Source organism: Rattus rattus, chromosome 4, assembly GCF_011064425.1.
Source record: "Rattus rattus isolate New Zealand chromosome 4, Rrattus_CSIRO_v1, whole genome shotgun sequence".
Taxonomy (NCBI): Eukaryota; Metazoa; Chordata; class Mammalia; order Rodentia; family Muridae; genus Rattus; species Rattus rattus.
Window position 1 is genome coordinate 42423090 of NC_046157.1, and position 17193 is coordinate 42440282.

Genomic DNA, 17193 nt, shown 5'->3' on the forward strand with positions numbered 1-17193 from the left:
AGATTCCTAGACATCACCAGGTGCTTCAGTGACTGCATTGAGTACTGGCTTGGACCTCACTCCACTGCAGTGTTCTCTAATGTGACTGGCATCACTGTCAAGGATTGTGCTGAGTCTGCCTTATAATTGCTTTTGTCTCCATGATGGCTAACGGTGTGTACTGTTCATGTTTATTAACCAGTTGAATACTTTCTTTTGTGAAGAGTATTGATTTTTCTGTACTTTTTCCCCACTTGTTTTTTCCAGTATCTCACTATGTTGCTGAGGCTGGCCTTGAACTCATGTCCTCAAATGATTCTCTTGCTTTGCCTGCAGGTGTATGTCCCAGTACCTGGCTCTCATGCTTTTGTTTGTGTCCTTATTCATTTGTAGGAGTTCTGTAAATATAGTTAGTCCACTTGTGAGTTCCTTTTGGACATGAACACTGCAAATATCTCCTGTCCCTCTATTGGTTATCTTTTCATTCCCTTACTGGTATATTTTGATAAACATTCCTCAGAACATGGAGCTTGGCGAGAGTTGAGAAATGACTAGTTGATGTGTAAGCCTATAGCACACTTGTTACACTAATATAAAGTAAGAACACACACATTCTCTCTCGTGTCCCATCTTTTGTCTTCCACATATTACTCCCTCATCTGGAAGGGAGCTGACAATACTTTGGAGCAGATCTGTAGAGTGTCCTGTACTGTCCTCCCACAGCAACAGCCTTTGGCTTTTCCCATCACCATCCCATCAACAGCCTGAGCCCTGACTAAATTAGCAAATACTCTGGTTCATCTTTGGGATGCCCTGTAAGTGTCCTTCTTTCCTCCTGCATAGACTACTGTTTTATAATTTGCCAAGTTGTCTCAGAATTGCCTGTTTTATATTTCTGCCGTTAATTTGTGATGGTTCTGATTTCTCCACCTCCTCCCTGATACTTAATAAACTGTCTGTTCTGTTGACTGCAGCTTACGGTTTGTGATGATAATATTATCATGATTTTAATATCATTTCTCCAGTGATGAATGACATCATGTAAAGTGCACATTGTTCTTACTCAAATGATGTTGTTGCCACAGCTTGAAACAATTTTTAGGATTCTTTGTTCCAGGTTTGTTAGTTTCGTTACAAGCCACATAAGGGAGCCCATCTTATTTCCTAATGGTGGCCATTTTGTGTCAATAATTTCTTTCCGTCTTCTGTCTTAATTTACTTAGGTTTGCTCTCAGCATACGTATTGTTCTACGTGTACGTTATACATTGACTCTGTGCATCTGCGTTTGAGGTCAAGGCTATGGGCAGAGGTTTAGGTAGTAAACCAGTTCATAGCCGAGGCCATGTGAGTCCACGTGATCACTGAAGCACCAGGAAAGATCTGATAATACTCAGAAATAAACCTGAGTAGGTCCAGTTGGAGGACATTTTGAGGAATGTGCTGAGGCGAGGAATCCAGGAGGCCCTGAGGCCCCGTACAGACACTGCTGACAATCACTTATTTGTGGCTCTCACCCTGTCTGCAATGCCTATTTCTAAAACTAGTTCATTATGGTTTGGAAAACATGTATGTGTTTTACAGACATCTCTGTGAGTTTAGTTAAAATCTGTAGGGCTTTTGTTTTGTTTTGAATCAATTAAATAATTATTACTTGGCATTCAGTTTTTCCTCTGTAATAATTTGATTTTTAACCTAAGTTTACTTATTTCTTTTTATTAATTTAGTAACTGGTTTGTTGTATTACATTGTTATGTACATTACAAATATTGGCTTTATGAGAATCGTACTAAATATACACGTTTCTTTCATTCCTAGGCAAGTACTGTGGTCTGGGTTTACAAATGAATCAGTCAATTGAGTCCAAAGGCAGCGAAATCACAGTGCTGTTCATGAGTGGAATCCATGCTTCTGGACGAGGATTTTTGGCTTCTTACTCAGTTATAGATAAACAAGGTAAATTTCATTTTATACTATAGTTCACATTGTGTCATTTCTGACAGCAAGAAGGAAATGATTCAAGTGCCTGTCATCTGATGTTGGAGTAGAACAGAAAGACTGAACAGGTAATAATGCACAAGATACCAGAAAGATCTGGGTGTGCATTCTGAAAATTGACTATATGGACGTTTATAAAGAGTCCTTGTGCTTCCTTTTCCTTAGTAGAGAAAATACTAAGTTTTCATTTCTGTGAGATCAGACACAAACTGTCTTAATTTTAACAGAAATCTGTAAAACATTGAGGTAAACTGTATCAACTTAAATGTTCATTATCTATGTTACAATTTCACAATTCTGCATAAAAGGCCATATTGTTCTTTACAAAGACTCATCTCTCATATCAGCTATTGTTTCCTAAGAAGTGCTGAGACAGAACATCATAAAGTCCTCTCTTTGTTAATGTTTAGGATCTAAAGGGCATGTGGGGTTAAAGTCAAGGACATTACATAGAATAGAATCCAAGTATTTGTTCTCTCACAGAAAGTCCGTGTGAACTCTGTGGCTTTCACTGCCGTGGCTCGGGTTTCATCTTTGTTGTTAGAGCCACTGAAGAGGACAGCTCAGCAGTGCTGTCGTTGGAAGGACTGTCAAAGCAGTCATGGTGCTAAAAAGGAGATGGCGATTCTTATATTCAACAGTAAATACTCTAAGCTGGCCATTTACGTTTTAAAATTAGCTTTTTTCATTTTTTATTAGATATTTTATGTATTTGCATTTCAAAAGTTATCTCCTTCATGCTTTTTAAATGAAAACAGAAAATGCAAAGGACCTCTGTATGTAAGACTGTTGCTCGGGGACTGGTGTGGGTAGTTCATGAGGGGAGCTGCAGTAACTGAGAACCTTCACGTGAGGGAGGAGCACTGTCTGCTTCAGAGGGAGCCTATTTTATAGATTCTGAACCACGCAAAGATACGAAGCTAACTCACTCAATGAGAAGGGTTTTACTGGCTGGAGAGATGGCTCGGTGGTTAAGAGCACCAGGTGCTCTTCCAGAGGACCTAAGTTCAAACCCCTGCACCTACAAGGCAGCCTACAACTGTTTGTAACTCCAGTTGTAGAATATCTGACATCCTCACAGAGGTATGCATGCCTCTCTGATAAATTAAATAAATCATTGTTTAAAAAGAAAAAAAGAATCCAGAGTCTAAGGTTAAGTGAGCGGTTAATGTTTGGCAGAGCTGGGAAAATGAAGGCGGAGTTATGTCATAGAAAGGGCACTAGAGGACCTCAGTTCAAGCTGGTTTCTGGTTGGGTGTGGTGTTATCCACTGTAATCCAGCACTCTGGAAAGGCCAGCCTGGCCCTCTTTCAAAAACAAAAATAAGCCTGCTTCTGCTGCGTGCTAGCCTGACAGTTTCTGTCATGTCACCTCACCTCCATGAGCTCTGTCGGGGGGCGGGCGGGGGGATGTTCCCCCAGTGTCACCCCGCCCAGCATTACACACACGTTTGCATTTCCCACCATGTAATGGGCACATGCTGAGGGAATCCTGGGCTGACAGGTGAGAAGAAAGGAACAGTTGGTTTCACTTCTTACATGATTGAAGTTTCTTGGTTTTAAATTACCATTTTGATTCCTATTTTCCCAGTTTTCTCCTCACTATTTATCAAGTGGAGGATTCCTGAAAAATAAATGTCTTTTTTGTTATAAAAGGGAGTGTTTATGTTAGGTATTCAATTTATAGGTTGTTATTGTTTATTCCCATGGTAAGTTGATGTCCTTATGCTAAAATTCCTTAAAGCATTGACACTGGGTCTAGATAGGAATCTCTGGTGTTCTTGGTAATCTCACAGAGTCAGCACATTGTAGACTTAAAAATCTCTATTCCAAATTAGAGATAGGCTCCTTAGAACTTTATACTGACGTTTTCCAAAGTGACAATCTTGAGAAATCCCATTTCCCAATTGACATCTGAAGGCATGGATTTCTGTATGTCCTGTCCCATTCATCAGTTGGCTAAAACATATTGGAAGAAACACTGACTGAATTTCTTACTACTTCTTGGGTGGCTTCTCAAACACATTTCTTTCTAGTAACTCCTTTACTCAGAGGCTGTTTGGCTTTGGTTAAGATCTCTATTTCCATCCAGGAAATTGAGCTGGCACTGAATCCCTTAAATACATAGAAGGATCATTGCTGTTTGTCCTGAGCTAAGGAGTCTAGTTAAAATTTAGAGTAACACAATAAAATATGTGAACAGTCTGGCTTCAGCAGCTTCTTGGTTTCTCAATAAACTCCCATAATACTTGCTAATGTTATGTATGTTTTATTGTTTGTATTGTATTATATCGTGTAAGAGTCAGTTTTGCGGAGATAAGGTGGCTTCATTGTTTTGTATCAGAACACATGAAAAATCTTCCATTTTGTGCTTTTGACTTCGTAGAGTGACCTGACCAGGTTTGTATGTGTTTGGTTAGATACTCTTTCAAGAATTAAAAGGTCATGTGATACAAACACTAATGTCCATTTTTAAGAACATTATGATCAGACTCACCTTCTATAAGAACACACTTCTGAGAATTGTAATTCCTTGTCCTTGAGCTTTAAGTTGTAACGAGAGATTTTGCTGATGGCAAAATTTCTCTTGAATGGTGCCCAGAATTGTCGATGTCATACTAGGGTCTTTCCCTAGCATCCCCTTCCACTTTTGTTTCTTGTTTTTAAAACATCATGGGGTTCCCCCCCCCTTGTTATTTTTAATTATCAGTGAGCAGTAGTTACCAGCCTTTCCCCACCCCTATTTTTTCCTTTTAAACCAAAAAGAGAATTCTAGTGTGGAAAAACATTCCCTATTCAGTGGCAGGCAAACAGGAATGCATAAAAAGGGGGCACTTTAAAGCCTTAGGCTAGTCCTATGACTGACTTTTCCTTTGCTGTGCTAAAAATGCTATGACCAAAGCAACTTAGAGAAGACAGGGTTCACTTCCAGGACAAGGACCAGAAGAGTCCATGATGTCCGAGCAGAGGTAGGGCAGCCGGAACAGGAGGCTGAGAGCTTGCACTCCCTCCTCCTTGGTGGAGAATGGGGCTTATTTTAGCTCATAACTCCAAGTTGCTGCAGGCATGAAGCAGAGAGAAAAGTCAAAATGCTCTCAAAGCCAGCCTCCAGTGACATACCTACCCCTGAAGCCTCCTCCCCAAACAGCATCTCCAAGTGGAGACTAAGGATTGCGGTGCCCAAGACATCGCATTCACATCACCACAGCCTCTCCGCTGTGGGTTGGCATAATCGCATCACATTCCAACTGGACTTTCTGAAAAGATGTGTGTGAGCCCTGAGGTGTCCTGAACATGAGTAGGCACTAGTGGGGTTCTCTACGGAGAAAAACTCCTGAGCTGCCAGCGGTCTCAGTGAAAATGTCAAAGCCAGCCTCAGAGTTCATAGCTGTAACTCTGATCTCTCAACCAGAGCTGATAATAAATGCAATGATTGTCATAAATAAATTTCAATTCTAAAACATCATTTAGAGCTGGTGTGGTGGTTCATCAGTTCAGAGTACGTGTTATTCTTTCAGAGGCCCAAGTTCATTCCCAACCCTCACACAGTGGCTCATAAATGCTGCTAACACCAGTTCCAGGTGATCTAATACTCTCTCATCTGACGTGTGAGGGCGCCAGGCATGCATGGGGTACACATGCATACATGCAGGTAAAACATATGCAAAAAATTAAATTAAAACAGTATTCAGTTGGACTTGAAAAATAAAATGAATTCTATAAATGTGTGCTCTAAACTTCTGCTTTCGAATCACGTCAACAGTTTCTAAAAGGATTCTCAACAGTGGTTCTAAACCTTTTGTTACATAGCAGTGAGTTAACATTATACATTGAAAGTTTCAAATCCCTCATGGCAGCGCTTGTTCATATGTTCCGTAACTGGTGTGTGGGTAGGTGTGTACACACAGGATTGGAAAGTTATAATCTAGACACGTTTTAGAGAATATCGGATCAAAACATTTTTATTTTATACATTATTTTGGGTCTTGCCAACCCAGAATTTTGGAGTAGAGAGCCTAAACATGCCTTTATGTTTTTGGAGGAAAGTAGTAAACATTTAAGAATCACTCGAGTTACAGAGTGGTCAGTGTGGATGTGCATTCTCTTCCTAGTGTGAGCTCTCACACGTGCTCATCTGTCCCCTCCACCCTAGAGGTTGCTGACAGTGTACCTCAGACTTCTCAACAGCTGGGCCTGAAAACATCCACTTTGAGGGTCACGGTTACAGTATGTTCAAGTATTTTTAGAATCACCACCAATGTCATAAAGTTTTTCTCATTGTTACTTTCTTTAACTACATATTTTTGTTTGTGCATTTTTCCCATTTCTTTGGTCTTACATCAGAGTATAAAAACTTGTGACACATAGGGCAGAATAGATATATTTGTTTTTGTAGTACAGTTTTTGTTTCTGTTGCTGTTTAATTTTTCTTGTATGTGGAGTGTTTTTACTTTTGAATCTAGGGTAGGAGTTTTTCAGACTGTTGCCTTGACCTCATGGTGATGACACAGTCAGCTTCATGTCAGGGCTGCTCTAAGTCAGGTCTCTATTTGTATTTGCCATGCTGTAGTTTTGTAATTGTTGTATCTGACACACATTTTAAGACTTGGAACGTAGTAGATGACTGTTAAGTGAATTTGTTTGTTTTCCTATCTCCAAATGTGCCCCTGTTTACAGGCAAATGAGAAATGAACACACACAGTTGTTCGTGGATAATACAACCAGCATACTGGAAAACAACTGTATCCATTTAGTGTCAATTTAGACAGCAAGCATATTGAGGAGCAGTTGCACCAGGTTTGCAGAGAGGAAGAATTTTAGACAGAATTTAGCTGTTAGAATGGTGGGCCAGAAGAGGTGTTTCAGGCTGGGATGAAGTTTGTGCCAAACAAACACACAGACAACCTGAAGGGCGCCGTCCTGGTTCTGGTTTTGTTATGTTTGGGTTTTGTTTTTTGTTTGTTTTGGTTTTTGAGGGACAGGGTTTCTCTGTGAAGCCCTGGCTGTCCTGGAATTCACTCTGTAGACCAGGCTGACCTCCAACGTGTAGATCTGCCTGCCTCTGCCTCCAAAGTGCTAAGGTTGAAGGGGTGGGCCAGCACTGCCTGGTGACCATCCTGTTTCTAGTGCTTTCTGTGTTCTTGGGGCTTTTGATACCTTAGACATTCTGTGAAAGAATCACATAGGTACTGGGTTGAGTTAAGCCAAACAGTCATTTGACTAGTGACACTAGTTACCAGTGTCCTAGGGCCTGTGTATGTGACAAACATGATAACTGTAGATGTGCCTCACCTATGTGGGAAGTTAGATGGTAGAGGGAACTCATTTGATGACATTAACTGCATGTGGCTTATAGCCTATCTGACTATACTGTTAATTGCTTAAGCAGCTTCGCCATTTTTTACATCATTGATAAGAAACCTTACTTTTCATTACAGAAAGGTGCCCAATTCCCTATTATAGAGATCTGCTTCCACAGGCATCATTGTAATTTGTCTAAGATGCCTAATATTTAATCTCTGCCTTGAAATATTGATCAAAGGAATCAGCCATATTCCATGTCCTCTTGTCTCTGAACAAAGACATCTACATATCCTTAAGTAAAGCTACTAAAACAGTGTTGCTATGCCAGGGAACTCCCTCAGGTGTGGGGAGTTGGCCTCTTAAGGAATTTGAGAGGAAATGAAAGAGTAGAGTTTGTAAGTGTGTAATCATTTCCTGTTTTCTCAGTTCTAGTAAATACTATCACCTATGAGCAATACTTGATGTTTTGTTACATTTACTTTCCTCCTATAAAAAGAAATGACTAGGGCTGGAGAGATGGCTCAGCGGTTAAGAGCACTGACTGCTCTCCCAGAGGTCCTGAGTTCAATTCCCAGCAACCACATGGTGGCTCACAACCATTTGTAATGGGATCTGATGCCCTCTTCTGGTGTGTCTAAAGACAGCTACAATGTGCTCACATATATAAAATAAATCTTTAAAAAAAAAAAAAAAAAGAAATGACTATAGTTGTACAAAATATTACATACCACATCTGTATGTATTGTATCATATAGTGTACACTGTTTTATGTAATGGTTCCTGATGCTACTGGGAGTTTTTGCAGTTCAATCAAGAACGCACCGGGGTTGGGGATTTAGCTCAGTGGTAGAACACTTGCCTAGAAAGGCCAAGGCCCTGGGTTTGGCCCCCAACCCCGGGAAAAAAAAAAAAAAAAAAAAAAAGAAAGAAAAAAAAAAAAAAGAATACACCACCTTATGACTTAGGGGAAATCTAAACTAACATAGTCATATTATGCTATCTCAGAAATAACTAGCTGTCAATAAAAATAGTCTAAGAGAGAAAGTAGTGTGTTGTTATATTAAATGATTTGCTGGCATAAAAGAGTTTTCATATTTATAATATTATATGAGTTAATCTAAGATTTTAAATTATGTGAAAATACATGTCCTCAGAGTAGTTATGAAGTTATAAATTATACTTAAACTTATTTTTTAAACCGTATCAAGATTGTTGCAATATTGTGTGCAGTGGCATTCAATTTCGAGTTGCTGTAGGAAAATAGGATGGTCATTACAGAGACACACGTGAGACTGGCTTCAGAGTTAGAGGAAGGACGACGGGGCTTTGCATAGGACTTAGGATTGTACTCCTTGGGGTTAGAGTCTATTGCGACAGCTAGTATAGAGCTGCCTCAGGAGATGCTGGGTTCTCCTTGAGCTGCACAGAAGAGCAGAAGTGAAGTCTGCTGTTGCAGGGCCCTTTCCTGATCACTGAAGAGAAATGCGTCTAATAATGTGTGTGTGTGCGTGTGCGTGTGCATGTGTGTGTGTAGTTTTGTTCATATTATTGTATTTGTCTGGTATTCCAGAATAACCAAGTAGATTCCATATCGATAATTATTATCATAATATTAAATACTTTATATAGGAGCTGGTCTTTTAAGTTGTTCAGTCCAGTCCATAGATCTTGCCATTATTTCTAAAATCCCAATTACCAGCCATTCCTTGGGATACATGAAAATCTGAATACATGTCAGCAGCTCCACTCTTTTTATAAAAAAAAATTATTTATTTTATGAATATGAGTACACTGTAGCTGTCTTCACACGCCAGAAGAGGGCATCAGATCCCATTACAGATGGTTGTGAGCCACCATGTGGTTGTTGGGAATTGAACTCAGGATCTCTGGAAGAGCAGTCAGTGCTCTTAACCTCTGAGCCATCTCTCCAGCCCCCAGCAGCTCCACTCTTAACCACTATAGTTGAAGTTACTATCAGCATTTACCTCAATTATGATAACAGATTCTTTCTGACCTTTGTACGTTCTCTTGACTCTGCTCTCATATAGCAGTGTGATCTCATTAAGATGAAATTCCCATCCTATTCTGCCACGTGTCCTTGCCTTCAGGACCGTGTAGGATGCAGTTGCCTATTGCTCTTTCGACGTCGTTTCACTGTGGCTTCATAGGTACTGAGCACGCACCCACTTGGGGCCCTTTTGATTTCTGTACCTACTTTCAGCTCCACATACCCCAAACTTCATCGCCCAGGTAAAGCTTTAGTCAGATGTTGCTTTTGCAGTGAAGTCCATACTGGACGTAGTTCTTCAGAGTTCACGTCTTGAGTTTTTCCTGACTTCTTGCTTCTTTTGTTTATGTAGAGTGTGTGTATCATCCTCAGCTCTACTGTATATACCTTTTTATAATACTATTTTATAATACTATTTTCTCCTACCCTCTCCCTCTTGGAGGCAAACTTTCCATATGCCCATATTTGTGTCTGATTGGGCACTTCACTAATACCTGGTCATATTTATATAGCTGACGTTTGCTGGGGGTAACTGTATGAATTGTCCGCTGTGGCTCTATACTGTGCCTTATGTTGTCCAGCCGTGCAGATGTGCTCTATAACGTTATAAAGATGAAATTCCTATACAGTAGTTGTCATCCTCAGAGTATGTAATTTATTTTTCAGAGTTTTCAGGATGCTGTCATCTTCACCACAGTCTGAGAACATCTTAAAATGCCTTTCAGCATCTTAAAACACAGCCCTCAGTTAGTCACAGTCAGTCTCCATTCATCACTTTGAACTTCCTCCACCCCTCATCACCACTCCTCCTTGCCTCTGTCTACACTCCTTCTGGATGCGTCTTCAAGGATGATAGGGGCTATAGTGACTGGTGGCTTTGACTACATATTTGCCAAGATTTTTCCTCTTGTAACCTGTACTACATGGTTTGCAGCCAAATTATATTCCACTGACTAGATATGCACTAGTCTTTTTAATGTTACATATTAATACTTTTTGGTATTGCTTCTAAATACCTAACAAATGTGTGGTTTGTAAGAATACTCTGCTGTGCCTTGTATTGGTTGCTTTTCTGTTACTGTGAGAAAACACAATGGCAGATGTGCCTTACAGAGAAGAGTGTGTCTGAACTTGTGATTCCAGAGAGCTTGAGTTCATGATGATGGGGACAGTGTAGTGGCAGGAGCAGAGGGCTAAAAGCTCACATCTGAACCTCAGGCATGAAACAGATTAACCTGGAAGTAGGTGAGGCTTTTTAATCTCAGATCCATCCACAATGACACACTTCCTCCATGGAGGCTACATCACCTAAATCTTCCCCAGACAGTGTCACCACCTGGGGACCAGGTATTCAAATGCCAAAGACTCCGGGGGCATTCTCATTTAACCCTTGTCACCAGCTTTCTCCTTGATACTATACTTTGAAGCATAGAAGTTTATCATTATCACTTCAGGTTATCTGGGTTTGATTGCTGTGGTTCCCATCATGTTTCAGAAATCAACTCTTAATCCACAGTCAATATTTATTCCTATGTTGTTTGAAAGGTCTGCAGTATCATGAACTCAAGCTCTCTGGAATCACAAGCTCAGACACACTCTTCTCTGTAAGGCACATCTGCCATTGTGTTTTCTCACAGTAACAGAAAAGCAACCAATACAAGGCACATCAGAGTATTCTTAAATTTAGGTCACTTTGAGTAAATATTTGTGTTTGTGAGGTAGCTAACTAGTTCTTTTGAAAATGAATATGCCATTATACATGGATGTCATGTTGTCCTAGAATTATTAAGAAGACTGTCACACCAACATTCTATTCCATTGTATTATCCCAAAACCATTGTCAAAATTTGGCTATAAATTTGAAGGTTTAGCTCTAGACTTTTCTGGTTTAATTCTATTCCAATTCATCACAGTCGCTTCCTATCTGTTGTGGTCAGAAGCCTGTAATGTAGAGAGATTCTTTTTAACTGTATTCACCTTGCCCAGGGTGTGTTACTCATTGAGAGCTTCATAATTACAGTTTTCTGGAAAGCTGGTTCCTTGGGAAAAGCTTTCAGGAAAGACATATAACTTCTTAAATGCTGAATTTGGTGGTTTTTATTTGCCTTCTTGGAGCTATAAATGTCAGAGTTTGTACTCATGGTTTTCCTTTCCTGTCTTCAGTCTTCTTGGCTCTCCGAGTTGTCCACTTTGGATTCTTATTTTCCTCTTCAGGAGCTCTTTGGAGCCCCAGTGGAATTTGGAGAGCCAGGTAATTATTTGCACATTAGCATGGCTTGGTGTGTGGCTTAAGCCCTGCATGGACTTAGTGCTCGACACCATTGTGTATGGGGGCTAAAGGTAATAAAGTCAGCTGGCGGCTGGAATGCCTTATTGGAACACACAGGTACTGTTCATGGCAGGCTTTTAATTTAGGAAGCTAAGCTCCTGATCTTAGAGGTTTGAAATTCCATTGTTAGATCAGGAGAGCAGAAAATGATTATCACTGATACTGTGCAAAGGTGGATAGGCAAACCTTTCATTGGCTTGCTCTTCCTAGTGAACCGACTACCTGTGGGTAATTCCTCAAACACAAAATTAACTTAATCCTTCAACTCACAGCGGCACATTCGTATTGATCTCTCCAAGTTGCTCTCAAAATACTGCTTTTCTATCTGTTTAACACTACACTCGGGGCCTTTTAAGACACACTTCAGTTGAGTAGTGAACATTTTTTCAGAGTAACAAAATGAAATGATGGATTATCCTGGGCTTGCTGCCGGGACTGTTAATGCAACATTTAAGTACTGGCAGTGTGGTAGAAAGGCATCTCAGCTAGGGTTTTACTGCTGTGACAGAACACCTTGACCAAAATCAAGTTGGGGAGGAAAGGGTTTAATAATCTCATAACTTGTAGTCAGTATCCAGAGAAGTCAGGCAGTAACTCAAGGCAGGACAGAAGAAGAGACCATGAAGAAACACTGCTTACTGACTTGCTAATTGTTATTTGCATATCATACTTTGTTATGAACCCAGGGGTGACCTGCATACCACTGGTACTGCCCACCGTGGGCAGGGCTCTCGCAGCAGTCATTAATCCAGTTCGTACCCCTCAGACTTGCCAGAGTCCCAGTTTTCTCAGTTAAGATTCCCTCTTCCCAGATAGTTCTAGGTTTGTGTCAAGTTGGCAAAACCAGCCAACACAGAATGCTCGTAATACGATCTGTTATGCCTTCCAGTCAGTTTCCTTCCAGGTTTTCACCCTTGGTCTAGTAATGAGTGGATATAGCCAAACAAGCCAGCAAACAGTAACTTTCCTTCTTCCAGATAGTCCGTGACAACTGTCCCCTGTGCATTCCACACAGTGATTCAGAAGAGGGAAACACAGCTCTGTTCTTTGTTTAAGGACGAGATGTTACAGTGTTACAAAGGACGAGATATTACAACATTCTGCTTGTAACTTTACGGATCTATCAGCAGTATCTGCAAATTAGTCTTTTCATAAATCATGTTATGCTGGGAACATGTATGTGTTGGTTAAATCAAATAAAATGAAAGTACTCTGTGTGTGTGTGTGTGTGTGTGTGTGTCTGTCTGTCTGTCTGTCTGTCTAAAGGGATTTTACATGTAAAGGGCTAGGCAGCTCTTTTGAGGAAATGATAGTCAGTTTGAGATATTAGTGAATAGTCATTTAGGCTTTGGGAGGACTGGAAAAGCAATAGAAAAGCTTTACAGGAGAGGGTGTGCCCGGGGATGCAGGAGAGGGTGTGCCCGGGGATGCAGGAGAGGCTGTGCCCGGGGATGCAGGAGAGGCTGTGCCCGGGGATGCAGGAGAGATGCAGGAGAGGGTGTGCCCGGGGATGCAGGAGAGGGTGTGCCCGGGGATGCAGGAGAGAGCCAACCAGCCAGGAGCTGAAGTGAAGATGAGGTTGACAGTGAAGTAAGGTCAACCCTGCATCATGCTATGGGGCCACAATCTGGGCTGTGTATTCTATCCTAACAAGGAAGGGAAGATGCTCAATGTTTTTTAAGTAAAGACTACTTTTTATGTGCCTTGGACTGAATCTTTAATTAGAGATATTAGCTTTTATTCGGATTAATTGTTGAAGTTATGTTTCCTTTAGAGCACTGAAACATGAATGTACTTAGTGATGGCATGGAGCGTTAGTTACGACAGAAGGCTCATCTTCTTTAGAGGCCCCAGAAGATGTAGATGCTGCTGGTTCTGCGTGTGGACACTGCAGTTTAAGTTGGAGCTATAGGATTAACTTGCCTCTTGTTTTGCCATTGTTTCTGTTTTTGTTTATAAACATCATGGGTCATTTTAATCATAACAACTAATAAATACTTTTCTCTCTGACTTGAGGGTTCTATTTTATAGAAACCACTGAAGAATATATAAACTCTACTTCCCTATGACTACATATGATCTCCAACTTCAGGAGTTGGTATAGTAAAAAGCTATATTAAAGAAATATCAGAAATGAAGATATATCAAATGAGAGAAACTGTTTAACAAAAATTTGTAGTTATAGGTAGTAACATTTTGAAACAGGTGAATACATTTGAGATTATTTTACAGTATTTTAGTAAGATTAGTAAGTCTTTTATTAAATATTTTCTCTTTATATTTTTTCTAGATTTAATCACTTGTTTGGATACTGTATCTAATTTTTTGGAACCTGAGTTCAGGTATGAACTTGTGTGTGTGTGTGTGTGTGTGTGTGTGTGTTCCAGCACACCTCTTCATTCTCGTTCTTTTATAATGCATGGTAGTGTGTAAAGCATGACACATACACAATCATTGGTTTAAACTCCAGTCAAACAGTACTTACTTAAAGTCATCCAGTTGCCATGTTTAAATTGACTTTAGCTGAAGGATTACATCTCAAAAACAGAAGCATAATTTTTATTTTGTTTATTGTTTCTATGGAGATGTATGTAAGACAGGGTCTCACTGTGTAGTCCAATTGGCTTAGAACTCGAGATCCTCTTACCCTCTTACCTCTGTGTCCCAAGTGCTGTGGTTCTTGGTAAATTCTTCTGAAGATAGAAGGGCTCAGTCTCTTAAATCTGGCAAGACCGCTCCTAAAGTACAGAAACTATTCTTTCTAAATTTTATCTTAATATTTTTATCCTTTAAAGGATAATATATATATATGTGTATATACATATACATACACACACACACACACACACACACACACACACACACACACACATATATATATATATGTAATAGCCATACACTACTACCTTCCCTTGAACTCCCCTGGTGTCTCCCAACTTCCTGGCCTCATGTATGAGTGGCCATTCCCTCAAGGTGAGTAACTCCCTCTCTCAGCCATAATCAACTGTTCTTCAGATGGAGGAGCTTGGGGCTCAGAATCTTTAGTTTTCTTTTCAAATAAATAGGTGACACATACATACATACATACGTACATACATACATACATACATACATGATAGTTACGTAGATAGATAGATACATAGATAAATAGATACATAGACAGACACAGACAGACAGACAGACAGACGGCATAGGCTGTAAGAGCATTCTGAGTGTTCTTCCTCAGCACCTCCCAGCAATATCTCTGCTTTATGCCTTTATCTTGTGCTTAGACAAGAATTGACTTCTTGATTTCCCATTTCCCATTTTTTATATTTGGGGGTGGGGGCTCGGGAGGGGAGTTTCAAGACAGGCTTCCTCTTTGTAGTCCTTGCTATCCTGGCACGCACTTTGTGAACCAGGCTAGTCCCAAACTCAGAAATCCACCTACCTCTACCTCCCAAGTGCCAGCATTAAAGGCATATGCCACCATGCCTGGCCCCATTTCTAATCTCTCTGGCTTTCTGTTAGTCACACTCCTGGCATTTGATTTTCTAAAATGCAAGTCTGGTTTTTCTGCTTAAAACTGTTTAAAATGCTTTATTTTAAAAAAAAAAAAAAAAAAAAAGCTTATTCCCCACCCCAGTTTCCAGTGTCTTTGACAAGTAACCCTTAGGACTTCCCTGCCGTCTTGTCTTCATACTCCGTGTTCTAACTGCTCCCAGGACAATTTGCATAGATCTCCTTTATCCCTCACTGCTTAGCAGAATGCTCTCATATTTTCAATGCTCTTCTCGGTAATTTCTGCCATGACTGTGCTCCCCTAAAGAATGTTTCGAGAATGGTTCCCAGGGCTAGGGAGAGGCTCGGTTCGTAGAGCTGTCAGTCTCCCAGACCTCACATAAAAGGCCAGGCGTGGCAGCACACTTCTATAATCCCCGTGCTGGGGAGGTAGATAGAGGAGGACCCCTGGAGCTCAGGGCCAGCCAGCCTGGCCTAGTTGATGCGTTTATTCTTCTTTATTTATTTAGCATATGTGCCTCCAGAAGACGGCACCAGATCTCACTGAAGATGCTCGTGAGCCACCATGTGGGTACTGGGAATTGAACTCAGGACCTGGAGAAGAGCAGTCAGTGCTCTTAACCTCTGAGCCACCTCTCCAGCCCTGAGTTTGAATTCTAGGTTCAGGGAAAGAACCTGTCTCCAAAAAATAAATTGAAGAAATCCTGAGAAATGTACCTGACACTGACTCCATCCTCTACATACGAATGAACATGCATTCATGCACACACAGACATGTGTGCACATAGAAGATTGTTATTTCTGTGGAAAACCTGCCACTTTCAGTGTTGTTCAGTATGTTCTGGGCACCATGGTGGAAGGGTCAGCCGGGCTCCCTCTGGTTTCCAGCACTGTCATCACCAGGCACATCCAAGCTCTCGCCACCCTTCCGGGAGCTTCCTTCTGCTGATGACTCTTTTCCTAGAAGCCAGAAAACCTCTGTAAAAAGTTCCTCATCAGGTTGTGCCTGTAAGCTGTCCTGGTCCTTTACTGATTTCCAATTTTCATCTAGAAGTGTATCCCCTACTTCACAGCCCACACGACTTCTGCAGGATCTGGATCCTATTCCTCTACCCTTCCTGTACTCACTGCACTTCAGGAACACACCAAACCTCTGTCTGGGGCCATGATCTTCCTAGCTTCTAGTGTGCAGATCCCATCACTGACTTGCCTCAGCGATACCCACTAGCTCAAATAAGCTGTGCCAAGCTGTGGGTTAAGAGGAGCCCAGCTTCATGACTGGAGTGCACAGTTGTTTTACTCTTCCTGTCTGTAAAATGGGAGTAGTAATAATAAAAGTAACCCCCATGTGGTATTCTTGTGTGGATTACCTGAAACACTTGGGGTTCTGCCCCGTACATAGCACATTTGCTAAATGTATGTGTTTTGTTAAAATAATAATTCTTCCAGTTATCTTAAAATCCCCTTCCCCACCCCAGATATCTGTGTGAGAGTGGCTAAATGTTTTCTTCCACCACTATATTTATTTAGGTGACAGGGCTATGTTTATTTAGTTAGCATTAAGTCACAGGCTTCATCAGGTAACACGGTGGACATTCATATAAACCTGTGAGACATAGTGACTAGGTCTGATGTCTGCTGTTCATGGTGAAGTAAAATAAGGAATTGTAGATTTCGAGAACATTTTTTGTCAGTATGTTCAAAGTGTGTGGGTAGAAAAGTCAATATGGACTATTTAACAAGGCGTGGCTCCGTGCCGTGCTGAGGCTGTGCTCTGTGTGCTGAAAGGAAGCATGTATGAAGTGTATGCGGTCCTTCCTGGCGTATTTTCCTGCAGAAAATGAGCATTCTGTAATCATGCACTTGTTTTCATTCTTAGTAAGTACTGCCCAGCTGGCTGCCTGCTGCCTTTTGCTGAAATATCTGGAACGATTCCTCATGGATATAGAGATGTAAGTTGAATACAAATGTACTTAGCTGTGTGGATACTGTTACTTTAAACTTCGAAACCCTTAGGGTGCCACCTGGTTGTCCCAAGATGAATATGCATTATGTGTCTCTGTCTTTTCATATATGT

At 40.8% G+C, this 17193-nt stretch overlaps 1 protein-coding gene across 1 annotated transcript in view; it reads left to right on the forward strand.

Moving 5' to 3' along the window:
* Window positions 1-17193, forward strand: part of Dcbld2 (discoidin, CUB and LCCL domain containing 2) — a 58827-nt gene that overhangs the window by 22688 nt on the left and 18946 nt on the right. Inside the window, exons 3-5 of the mRNA XM_032900322.1 lie at window positions 1796-1933; window positions 13906-13957; window positions 16996-17068. Coding sequence (XP_032756213.1) covers window positions 1796-1933; window positions 13906-13957; window positions 16996-17068 — 263 coding nt within the window. The remainder of the gene's footprint in view (window positions 1-1795; window positions 1934-13905; window positions 13958-16995; window positions 17069-17193) is intronic.